At 38.8% G+C, this 13,710-nt stretch overlaps 1 protein-coding gene across 4 annotated transcripts in view; it reads left to right on the forward strand.

Moving 5' to 3' along the window:
* psd3l (pleckstrin and Sec7 domain containing 3, like) overlaps positions 1-13,710 on the forward strand; it is a 114,028-nt gene that overhangs the window by 68,763 nt on the left and 31,555 nt on the right. For all 4 annotated transcript variants that reach the window (XM_065240492.2, XM_065240494.2, XM_065240496.2 and 1 more), the window contains one exon: positions 6,038-6,127. In XM_065240492.2, the coding sequence (XP_065096564.2) occupies positions 6,038-6,127 (90 nt within the window). The remainder of the gene's footprint in view (positions 1-6,037; positions 6,128-13,710) is intronic.

A 13,710-nucleotide genomic window follows, 5' to 3' on the forward strand; every position in this document is an offset into this window, starting at 1 on the left:
GGGGGGGCTTAGCTAGGGGACCCCCATAGTCTTTGACATAGTTCAAACACTAGGAGCATGTGATGTGGTCACTATGATGATCACATCAGGGCCAAGCATCTGACTCGCCTTCTGCCAAGCATTAACGCTGACGTCCCGTGTGAATGTACCATAACTGTTAACGAATAAGATCTTATTGTTACGTGTTACCATACAAACTTGAAACCGTACCCAGATGTGTTTTTGTGAAATTCACCCCAATGTACTAAACTACTGCATCTGAGGTGTCTCATTGTTTTGAAGTATAACATCTGCACAGCAGAATCTGTGAAGCTGAATGTTCAAGGTTTAACCTTTAAATGTTCATGACTGTATCTAAATATAACCACATGACCGCTGGAGGGAAAGCTCGGATACTGTATGTACCATCACTAACTCCAGTATAAAAGTAAACCTCCCTCTTTAAAGTGATATATATGAGGTGCATTCTGGTTTCTCTAAATTTAGCTCTTCTCATTGGTCTCCATGGAGTTTGATCATATGTATCCTGTACTTACGTGTTGTGAGTTTGACACGTTCACTGGAGCACATGTGCCGTGGAGACGTGGATGTTTTCAGCCCACGCCGCAGTACTTCTCTAGACGCTTTCGTTTCCAACGTTGTTCAGTTGCATATGATGTGGGTGAACACATCTGAAAGTTGCACAGCCGTGGATCTTTTCACAAATATATGCCAGACACCCACACACATCAAAAAACTGGCTGCACTTGTACAGAGAAGCATTATGAATATTACACAGGTTATAGAGACAGAATGAAGCTCACAGAAACATGTCTGGATCAGATTGAGCTCATACGCTGCTAAGAAAGTACATTTTGCAATGAAGATTGTTTGTAGGGTCATTAATATTTTTGCTGTGTAAATACACAAAAAATATGTGGGTGTGCATTAAGGAGTAGTGTAGTGTGAAAAAAATCAAATGAATATTCTGTCAACACCTCTGTAAACCAATGTTCATTTCCCGTTAATTACCAAAAAATGTTACAATACAGAAATCGTAATAAGCACAAGAATAAGAACTTAAATGTTTCCAAAAACACAGGGATACTTACTGAGCAAGGCTGGTTTCTATCTGAGATTAGTTTATTATCCTTAACAGTAATGTTTTATTCTCAGTCTTTGCTGACTTTGTGACCAATGTCAAATGATAGAAAGTTAAAAAAAATCATGTATCACTTAATTATGCATTAAAGTGATGGATGACACGACACACGGGATGAAATGGTTTGTGTGGAGTCATGGTTTATAAAGCAGTCTCTCTGCAGTATCTCGTGCCAGTCTGAACATTTGTCAGTGCCGTCCACCTACAAACTCGGCTGGTGCTGGCAGAAAGAGAGAAATCTGTGGAACAAACAACGGCTGCTCTTTATTTTAGACTGAACATGGCCGCTTCATCGTTCAGCTGATGTTATGTACACCAGAGATGTATCAAAGGTTCAGACAGAGATTAGTTCTAATAAGAACTGAAATAAATGACAAGTAAATTACCTTCTTTCATATATCATATCTAACACATATCAACTACTACACTGAGCTAACGTTACTAACCCTAACCCCACAAAAAAATAGCCATATCACCCTGTAGTCCAAGACAGCTTGCCCAATGAAGCTAGAGGCCGGGTTACCTGGTACAGGTCCCTGAATTCTTGCCTGGCTGCCAAATCTCGTTATCCACAATGAGGTCATGCGGACGGCGCGCATACGCGGACGTCCCTAGTATACTTTCGGCTTAAGTGGGGTTGAGCCTGGTCAGTACTTGAATGGGAGACCTCCTGGGAAAACCAGGTTGCGGTTGGTAGAGGTGTTATGCTGCATTCACACCGCTGTACAGGTGTCAAGCGTGAATAATTTTAATGTTAAGTCAATGTGAAGACGCGTTGACATGCGTCTGGAGGTGTCGCGGTGCAAATGAAGCGTTTAGCGTGGCAAGGTAGACGCGATTCTGCCTCATTCACGCGTCTGGCATGTTGCACGCGAATGGTACTTTTTGTGAATTTTGTGTTTGGCGCGAATTTGCGGCTGATGCCCAAGTTGAAAAATTAGAACTTTGGTGGATTTTCGCGCAGTGTTAACCAAACAGGAGCCTGCTTGCCTGTGTGACGTTTAATGACCTGCGGCATTCCCGCCGTTTTTTTAACTATTTTCCCCCTATAGTAAGGTGACCAAATACAAACCGGTAAATCTCTCGATAAATGCACAATCAACACCAGCCATCTTTTACAGACAACTGCATAGCACTTGCCCCTCCCACAAGAAGCGGATTTCGCCTCTGACGCGTGTCAAATGCTTGCTTTTTCCGGGCGTCTACTTTGCTCTACACGCGTTAATGCATTCAAACTGTTAAAGCGGCAAGCTAGGTGCGGAAGACGCAATTTTGATGCCTCAAACGCAGCTGATGTAAACGCAACATTATGGTGCATTCACACCAGCCGTGGTAGAGGCGGCAAAAATGCGCTTTTCTTGCATAGTTGGATGCTTTGAAAATTTGAGTTTACTCGCTTCATTCGCGCATGCAATTCTAGTCATTCGTGACATTCACCTGGAAATTCGCATCATGGGAGGGGCTTCTGCGACTCCGCTCGCTTCCTGTAATCACGTCACTACTACAGCAAGGTCCGGTTTGGGTTATGCAGCATGGAAACTGCCAAAGTTCAGATTTTTCAACTTGCGCGTTTCTCGCGGCAACGCTCAATTTGCCCGGAACGCACCACAGGATGTCAATTTGCGTCTTTGCATTGACTTAACATGTAAATCACTAGCACTTGCCACCTCTACCGCATCTGTTGTGAAACCTGCATTAGTGAGACCAGCGGGGGTTACTCACCCTGTGGTTTGTGTGGGTCCTAACACCCCAGTTTGGTGATGGGGACACTATACTGTCAAAAAGCACCATCCTTGGGATGAGACATCATTAAACCAAGGTCCTGACTCTCTGTGGTCATTAAAAATCCCATTCTGGCCAAACTTGCCCATTGGCCTACTAATCATACCCTCATATTAATTGGCTATATCACTCTGTCTCCTCTCCACTAATAAGCTGGTGTGTGGTTGGAATTCTTGCGCAATATGGCTGCCGTCACATCATCCAGGTGGATGCTGCACATTGATGGTTGTTGAGAAGATTCCCCCTTTCATATGTAAGGTGCTTTGAGTGCTGCAGAAAAGCGCTATACAAATGTAACAAATTATTATTATTAATATTAATGTATACAACAACGTTAGGTACAGGTCCTTGAATTTTTGCCTGGCTGCCAAATCTCGTGATCCATGCTTGTCGTCTCCCCTCGTTTTCAGCAAAACAAAACATTTCACTTTTGTTTCAAAGATCAGTTTAGTCACAAGCCAGACTAATAAATAATTACAGACTGGAAGTTCACTTCGGTTCAGGCACGTAACCGCGACAGCATGCATGCGATGAAAGCATCTACAGTGGCAAGAAAAAGTATGTGAACCCCTAGAAACAGAACTAGTTTTCAAGAGTGATTTGATTTAAAATGTCATCTGATCCTCATCTAGGTGACAACAATAGACTAACACAATGTACATAACAGGGCTTAACATAATGGAGTGCCCCGTGTTCCCGGGCAAGCGTGAGAGAGGTTTGGGCAATTAAATTAACATTGTCCCTTGCCCGATCGGGCCAGTGCTTCACCCTCAGTCACTAAAATATATTTTCAGCAATGTATATTATTTAACATCTTGGAAGCAGACATTTACTTGGGTAAAACATGATGAAAGAAACGATGCAATGTTTTGCACAGTTTGCTGTCAGTTGGAGACCTTTTTCGTTGGAACATGTCTGTTTTAAATATGTGAAACTGACTTTTTTAATGGGGCCAGTGAAAATTTTGGCAGGGCAAGTGAAAACCTGAACCACTGGCCCGACTGGGCCAGTATAAAAAATGTTTTGCGTTGAGCCCAGCATAAGCTGACAACACACAAATAATTATTGTTTATTGTGTCTTTTTTAAAGCGTCATAAAACCCTGCTGTTTCAGCTCCAGTCTACCTCACTATCTTTTTGAAAAATGCTTTCTAAATGGGCGTGGACACTGTGAGAAGAACGGCGATGAGTGGGCGGGGCAACTGATATAAGCTAAGATTTACTAAGATTAGCAGTATTACAGAAATAATTCAACATCCGTATCCATGTGCGATTATCCTGAGCCCCAGACACCCAATGCTCACGCGTGCACACACACAAAAGCGGAACGTCTCCGCATTGGATAAGAACACGCTATTTTATAAATAATAATGAGACAGTGACGGTTATGATGTACTACAGTAATTTTCCACGTCACAGCTTGTGACGTTTACACGATATGGAGTTTAAACCCGGAAGACAAAAATATCACAAAAAAAGCTAAAAATTAACTAGTTTTCTCCTAATGTTAAAATTAACAGATACTAACATTGTCTTTTATGATGTGCAACACAACTAACTTACAACTAACATCTAAAAAAAAGTGTTGGTTAGTCTTTCATGACGCTTTAAAAACACCCATTAATAATTCACAGTGCTGGAGGAAAATGTAAGTAAACCTATAAACTAATTACTTAAATGAAAGCTCATTTGTATAAATAAAATGAGTTCGAAGGTGGCCGATATGAGCCAATCAGCAGTAAGGGGCGTGTGTACTAACAGTCATCCTTGCTGGGGTTGCGTATGTGTGGGGCGGGTCTATCAAAAGAAGGTCCAGATTCTATTGGGGTAGGGGCATGTATGTTAAGGTGATTTCAAATATCAACATTGGCTTTCAAACATTGTGCACTCCACTCTTAACAAAGAGCACCTTGGCAAACCCAATTGCTACTGGGAAAATATTTTATGGACTGATGAAACAAAAGTTAAATTGTCCGGAAAAAATACCATGATGCAAAAAGGGCACAGCTTGCCAACATCAAAAATATCATCCCAACAGTGAAGTATGGTGGAGGGAACACTATAATTTGGGCATGCTTTGCTGCACTTGGGGCCTGGACCACTTGCAATCATCGAGGGTAAAATTAATTCCCAGCATCAACAAAATATTAAGATAATGTCAAGGTGGCTGTCCGCCGTAAAATTCTAGTTCCACCAGGTAAAATAAATATTTCAATGTATTACTAATGACCAACATAAGTTTTGTGCATACTGACATGGTTTGAAATCTATTTATTATTATTTGATTATTTGGTTTTCTGATGTATTAGAATTCATATATGTAGAGCAGAGAAATAACAAAAAAAATTTTCTGGGGTGCATGCCCTAGAAAAACACATATATGGACCTCTGTATTTATAAAATCCTGCGTACGGCCCTGCCTACACTTCACTATTTACTGTGGTATTGTGTGCTAGTAAAGACATTTAACACCTTTTTAGAAGCATAATAAATGTCAATCTCCAGTATGGAAGAGCAGAATATAAAAACATAGATTTTATTAGGAATAACAGATGTACAGTATGTATATATTCCAGGTGTCTACATGATTCGTAGACATTAATGATTATAAATGTGTGATGTTAATGATTGTACTTTAACCCATACATCGCTTCAGTAGTTTGGATAGTATTACTTACAGAGAGCAGATGTTCAGAGAATCAATAATCAATGCAATCATTACTGATTACAGATCTGTTCCTGGTTATAATGGATATTATTTCTGCTTCTTGTGTGTCTGGAGCTCATTACATCTGGACTTACACAGGAGTATTTAACATCAGCTTTGATTCAGACTACAGCGTTACATAATAATGCCAGGTTGTTATATACAGATCTTATTTATATTTTTAAAAGCGCATTTAATGAGCGTTTTATATTCAGCTAGTAAATTTAGATGATTATTGACTGATATACAGCCGCTGTAGCAGTGGATGATGGGTTGTTAGCCCGAATTCATTAGAGATCACCTCTTCTGTTACTGTCAGGTCACAGTGAGCTCGCAGGGTTAAATTAAGGTGATGCATTGCCGTCCTGTCCCATTAACCGCCCAATAAATGTTTCTCATGCCCTGCAGAATATTGGAAAGAAGATGACGTGCCAGGAGTTCATCAATAACCTGGACGGGCTCAACGGAGGACAAGATTTCCCACGAGAACTGCTAAAGGTAAGACTTAAATCTCCCAGCATTCCACTCAAGAATGAATAACACAGTGTCTGAAGAATACCTGTTTTCATATGATCATTTGATCTTTACTGATCCATCTGTTTGTACACCTGACACAAGCCCAGGACAAAAACTGTTTTGGTCCTGGATTCATTATTAATAGATGCTGTCATTGGAGATAGACGATGGGGACCTTGTACATTAGATCAAGGGGTCCCAAACATTTGACCTACATTTCTATATTATAATAATATTGCATTTTACAATATCTTTGCGGTTTCAGTTAACCTAAATATATTCAGTTAACCTATCAACCTTTAAGGCTTGCTAACATCCTTTAGGAAACCCTGACAGTATTAGACAGCATGAATATAACACATCTTAGCTGTAAGTGCTGTAATAGCAGTTTATTGGTACTTTAGGAGTGCTTTGCAGTCTGTATTTTGAGTTACTGTAAATACGAATCATTGGAAAGAATTAGGGCTGTGACGGTGGCAAATTTTTACCAATGCGGTGGAACCATCAACCATGGTGGGGTCCATGGGGGGGTTAGGGTGGTTTAAATGGTGAAAGAAAATAAAGTTTCACTAAATGCGCTTCCTGATGCGCGCGACTTTAACCTGGTAAAATTTTTATTTCACAACAAAAGACAAACGTGATGTGTATGTATCACTGTCACTGGAGACCAAAAGAAACTAAAGCAGACGCACAACACAGTGACATGGCTAAACTCCAACGTGCTGAGTTATGCTAAAATCCACCAGTTTAGTGGAAACGCCATACATGGTAATGTAGCGGAGATTTGTGTTTTAACATAAAACAATGTTATAAATTTGTATCTTAGGCTTTAAATTACTGTACAACTTTTGTTATTATTATTTCACGTGTAAAAAAACCTGCAATTTTTACTTATTATTTTGTTTAATCATTCACCTGATATGTGACGTCACACAACCGCCGGTGGCACTTCCTCACTGCGGTGGCATTGCACCACCGCGGTGGTGCAGTGGTCATGACAACCGTCCCACCCCTAGAAAGAATCAAAAGTGACGTCACAGCCTGAATGAGTTGACTGTATGACTTCACTGTAGATGATAATGTGATTATGCTAATAAATGATTTGTGCCGTTTTGCATTGACATTGATTTTCTTCACTCGATCAGTGGTTTTGCCTTTTCAAAGTTCACATTATTCAGTGCTTATTCCCTGCATGCCAAGTAAAACATCAAGCTATTGATTCATGGTCAGATCTGTGTCCCGCTCCTGTCCCATGATTCCTCTAATACGTCCGGTGTTTGCTCGATCACTGCAACAAACCTTAATAAGTGACAGGACGTATGGACACTAGCTTAAATGAGTTTGATCTGCCAAGTTCACTGGATGTGAATAATTAAATACCCCCTACCTCGACCAGATCGGACGCTTTCTATCTCTTCCCTCCTTGCTTTAATGAATTTAATACACCTCACAGTAACAGGACGTGTACTGCATGCATCTTGGCCGTGATTTCATTTAGCACTTTATATGGCTGCAGTAAAACTGACTGCCCTTGCCCGCGCGTCTGTCGTGACTGTCCTCTGCCAAATCCATGAGCTGTTATTTCTCTCAGCTTTTGTGGCCTGCTGCAGGTTTCACCGGACTGAATGACTCTGACATTGGCTCTGTTGTATTTTGTTTTGTACCTGCCTGCGTCATTGAGCAGAAGCGTGGATTCACGCGTGTTGTTGCCTCGTGCACCCGTCAATCTCCAGTCAATAGCAAATGGGCTGTTATCTTGTACATTAAGGGCTCATTATAGTTGTGCGTAGGTCCTACACTGTTAGAAATTGGACTAGGTGCACGTCAGACTACGCAGAGCTACTTAGAGGCTACGGGTTACCTACTGCATAGACCTTACGCACGACTATAAATTGGACTTTAGGTTTTAATCCTGTACATTAGGCCTTAATAAGATAATTAGAGCTGCAACTATCGACTATTTTTTCAACCGATTAATCTATTGATTATTTTTTCGATTAATCGAATAGTCTAATGATTTTTTTATACATATAATTCCCCAACAAATAATAAATGTAACATCTGCCATTAACGCCAACATTTTATTTAAGCATTTTCTTAATTAAACAAACACACAAACCAAAATTTTCAACATGAAAAATGAAGTGGCAGTGCCACTTTAAAAGAGGCATTATTCACCTTAAACAATAAAAAAGGCATATATTAATATTTTAAACATTAGTTTATGATTAGTACATGCATAAACTCAGCATTAGTTCAGACTGAAGTAAAAATAAGTTCATTGTGATTCATGAACCCTTATATAAAATGTAATGGTTATATTATTACTGTTAATATTATTACTATTAGTAGTACTGCATTCTCATTTAACTTTAACATTTAACTTTTCTTAAGTTTCGGGTTAAAAAAAAGTTTATTTAATATGATCTTCTAATATTTTATAAACAGCGTTTACGCTGCTGTTACTTTAAATAAACGCATGTCAGGAATAACTTACAAGACGAGCTTCTGTAATATCTGCGCACATATTCGCAAAAAAGACGTTCATTGGGAACTCCGCACTGCCAGCTGGCTTTCAGTGCACGCGGGCACATGCCTATCAGTTCTCAATGTGACAGTAACTTATTATTTCATAACTTCTTAATATAAAAACATGTCCTGCTCTTTATTTACTGTTTCAACATACTGCCCAGAAGCGATGCAATGTCGCGTCTGTCAGGCGTCTCGCAGCTCGTATTAAACGAAGATGTAAACGCAGCTGTATTAAGCACAATATGCATTGATTCTATTGTTGTATAAAAACTTACTGTAATAGTTCAAATTCTTACGCTGACGTCTCGTCATTTTGAGGTCGGAGAGCCCCAGGTTTTCTTCTTTTAAGATGATCATACACAGGTGTTGCGCTGCTGTGGTATGCCATTTCAGTTTTACACAGTATGTGTTTTATTTGGTCTCTGCTTAAAGTATTCCTACACTTTTGATCGCGTTCTGTCTGTTTGGTATAACACTTGTATCACCCGGTCGGAGCTGAAGCCGCCTTCATTTCAAAATGTAAACAGTGCAACGCATTTCCGGCAAATCGACGTAATTACGTAATCGACGTAATCGACTACGTCGACGCGTCGTTCCAGCCCTAAAGATAATAGTGTTGCAAACTTGTGCTCTCCGAATTCATTTTGCTGTCATAAAGAAACATAAAGTGTGTGTGCATGTGTTCACTAATTACTGGGATGTGTTAAATGCAGAGGTCACATTTCAAGTAAGGGTTGACAATCATGTCACTTTCACTAATATTCTGTAAAAGTTAAAAGGATTGTTTACAAAATAACAAAAATGTTGTCATTAATTACTTACTGTTATGTCTTTCCACAACCTTTGAAAGGGGCATGTCATGAAATTCTTATAATTGGGTCCCCAGTACTTGTATTAACATAAAAAATGTGAAAAAGATTAACCCAGTAACTTAGGCTACGTTCATACTGCAGGGCTTAATGCTCAATTCCGATTTTTTTGAAAGAATTTGATTTTTTGCAAGGCCGTTAACATTTCCAATTAAATGCAACCTTTTGTGATGATCTGTGTGAACGTGAAATGACCCAGAAGTGACCCGCATGCGCACAAGAGTACTCAACGGTCAAGGACGTCACTTGTAAGCTAACGTTAAACATGGATGTCAACAACGGTGTAGTCAACAGTGGAGGTCTTTTTGCAATATTAAAGTTATTTTCCCAACGTAGCCAGCACAATTACAATCTTCTAGGGGTGTCCTCGACTAAGGATTTACATATTCGAATCAGAATTGTGGAATCTTTCCATAGTCGACCGATAGTAAAATCATATGGTTGTGTGCGTGGGTTGGGAGGGGGCCAGACCAGGTACAAATTGGCAACTTTTATTTTCTTTCACAAGCAGCACGCAGAAACAACTTTCTGATAAAGTGTGACCAAGTGTCTTTCAAGTGATGAACGAATTCAAAACTGACGATGCATTTATATATATAATTTTTTTTTTTTTTAAGGTAAAATGTAAGGTAACATTTGTTTAATTATTACTCATAACATTTTAAATCCACGATCTACAGAACATCACACAAAAAACATTTTGATAACTAAACCTAAAAAATAACAAAGGTGATCCTGCCTTGGAAACTCCGGCTTCAATTCAGTGTTTTTATTTAATTTGGAGATTTAGCGCATCAAAGCAGTCATGATAAAAAAAAGACAAATGAGAAATGACAAATAATTTGTGATTGTTACTGTAAATGATAAAAACTAAGCTTTATATACAATTCATTAAACGTTAATTTATAACAAGAAAAACACTGAAAATGATTTTATAGACACTTCGCGTTATTATTTAGCACAGAAATACCTGCTTGCTTGCTTTGACTTTGATCATCTCTGTATTCACTTTAGATACAGAAAGACCTGATTATATTATTTATTTCAGGAATCTCTTTGCTATCATTTGAAAGTGAACACCGACCATAATATTGAATCACAAGAAAGACAGCCGTGTCAGGCACCATAAGTTGGTTTGCCATCCGCCATAAAAAGTCAATAGAAGAAGAAGAAGAACAGCTGTGTCAGGCATAAATATAGGTTTGGTGCAGATATTTTCCGTTTCAGCACCGAAATTTTAAGAAACAGCTTACCTGTTTTGTAGTTTAACTTTTGACAAGATAACCAGTCTGTTTTAAATACATTTTAAAAACTTATACCCGTCGAAAAACATCCGTTTTTGTATGTTTAGTTTGATGAACTTCTAAATATGAGACGCAGAGCACCTAGCCCGTTCGTCTAAATTGCATGCGCAAGCATGGCCAGCACGCAATAGCGCAACATCGATACAACGAAAAGCAATCCAAAATTTACATACTTAAATTAGATCAGAATTTACGTTTATAATAAATACAATTTTTTTTTTATAAAATAAGGTCAGAAGTAACAAAGTGCAGAACAAATGTGCAAAATGCCTCAAGTGCACGGAAACAAAACACAAGCCAAATAGATAAATCAGATAACCCAGAGTGATTTATAAATAAAAGAAAGTAAATAAATTATTAAAAGAACGAAAGTATAACCAGAATTGCCAGCTTTGTCTTTTAACTCTTTCCCCGCCATTGACAAGATATCTCGTCAATTAAGAGAAAACGCTTCCCCGCCAATGACGAGATTTTCCGTCTTTCCGCAATACCGCTATTATCCCTTCCGCAACTTTTTAAAACCGGAAGTATTGCCCTTTTGAAAGCGGCTGCATGTCCGTGTCTGTTTTAAAGATCGCTCTGAATCGGATCTCTATGAAAAGTCCGTCACAAAAATGGAATTATCTCTGCTTTTTGCTCAAAATATGGTGTTTTTGCAAAAACCTACCCATATTCAAAAGCTGATTACAAAAGAACCACTAAAGGTAGGATGAAACGTTTTTTTTTTGTTTGAAAGCAGAGGGTCTGTTCTTTCATTTGGTATATTGTATGTTTTTAGGGATGTAACAGTATCAAAAATTCACGGTACAGTAGTATTTCAGTAGGATGCCCACGGTACGGTAATTATTGAAACATTTACAGGAAGGAAAAAACATATGAAGACTTGGAAAAACTGCCATAAGTGTTCATTAAACAAGACTGAACATTACAATGTACAAAGTGTAGCGTAGTGTAGTGTTTACAATTTTCATAAAAAGGACAAAAATAATTAGACCATGTAATAAAATAAAAAAATCAAGTTTCAGTTTAGTTTGTCAACTTTAAACAACTCCCAATCAGTCAGGTTTTAAGAATTGAGTCACTCCCTCAATTGACCTATTATTATTATTATTAATGCTAATGCTTGATACTCCTATGAAAGCAACAGTTGTGATTGTAGAATCAAGAAAAGATGATGGGTTTTAAGCGGGTCAATTCCTGAAAACAAAAACAACCCAGTAAAAATGAAAATAGCAGCTTACTTATTGTAGCCTGATTGTAGCTGGACTTAGAGCTGAGGTCAGCTCACTCAATACAGGGGTTCGTTTCCCAATCGGAAGTCTGCAGCCTCCATAGGTCGCATTTGTAGGCTGCATACGTCATGAAGACTTATTATTTCAGAATATTAACATTTTTCAAGTTGACAATTATTCTTATTTAATCGTATATTGTTGTAACACGCTTATGACTTGCGAATGTAATACTCAGTTAACTTAAATACACCAGGCGTGTAATGACGGATGCAGCCTGCAGCGACCTAATGAGGCTGCTTTCTAATTGAGAAACGGCACATACTCTCCTCATTCACGGATTTACTCACATTCGTTTTTTGTATGTCCATCACATTTTGTCCTTTCTCGTTTCTTGTCACAGCGAACGCGAACTTTTTCCACACATCAGATTTAAAATCTGCGTTTCTTTTGCTTCCGCCATTGTTGCTCCACTTGAAGAAAGGCATCAGAGTGGCACGCATGGGATTATGGGAATTGTAGTTCCCGCTTCCCTCCACTCGCTGCACTTGGCCGGAAAAAAACTACACGTGTTGCTCGGAAGACCTAATGTTTTACCGAATCACGTGACCACGGTTGTACCGGCAAAATTTTATACCGCAATACCACGAAATTTATAATACCGTTACATCCCTAATGTTTATATATTTAAAGAAGAACATTTTCTGGAAGGCATTAAACTTTGGTGAAAATCATGAAAAACGCTTGCGCTGGCTGGCAACTTTTTTTAAAAACGCTGGCGGTGAAAGAGTTAATGTAGAAACAAAGAGGCAATGGTTTATAAACATAGAAACCTCTTATGGACGTGTAGACCGGTCACTGGGGTTGTTGGATTTATAAACGCATTTAAAAAAATATTTATTGAAAGCTGCTACTTCACATATTATTCGCAGCATTATAATAATATGCTATATATTAATATATTGGGAGAAAGCTGTTATATGTGAAATCATATAACGTGTGCACCCATACGGCCAAAATTTAATGATGTGGAGCAGTGTTAGCAACGTCCGCCATGGTTGTTGTTTATCTTATCGTTCCCGCCTACTTCAATGCAGAATTATGACATTTGTAGCGTATCAATGACGTACGGGTCGGATCCATGTGGCCTGGCCGTTCAGAAGAAGGTCGCATTTCAAAAGATCGGATACGTATCGGATTCAGGACCACATACCCAAGTGGCTTTGGTCACATTTGAAAAGATCGGATCTGTGTCGTTCAGACTGTCATGAAAAGATCAGATACAGGTCGCATAGGGGCAAAAAAATCAATAATTGGGTCGTTTCAGCCTGCAATGTGAACGTAGCCTTAGTTTTGGTAAACCATTCTCTGCAAGCATGTGAAGAAATAGCTCATTGAAATTTGGCTCCCCTTGTGATATCAGAAGGGGATAATACCGCCCTCTATTCTGCACTATCCAACCATGCCACTGCCATTTAGTGCAGAGATGAACTCATTTGCATTTTTAAAGGACACACCCAAAATAGGCAAATTTTTTTAACATCTAAAAGTGGACATTTTAAAATGCTATAATAAATTATCTATATAATATTTTGAGCTAAAACTTCACATATGTACTCTGGCGACAACAG

The sequence above is a fragment of the Paramisgurnus dabryanus genome, chromosome 10 (genome assembly GCF_030506205.2).
Source record: "Paramisgurnus dabryanus chromosome 10, PD_genome_1.1, whole genome shotgun sequence".
In the NCBI taxonomy this organism is placed as follows: Eukaryota; Metazoa; Chordata; class Actinopteri; order Cypriniformes; family Cobitidae; genus Paramisgurnus; species Paramisgurnus dabryanus.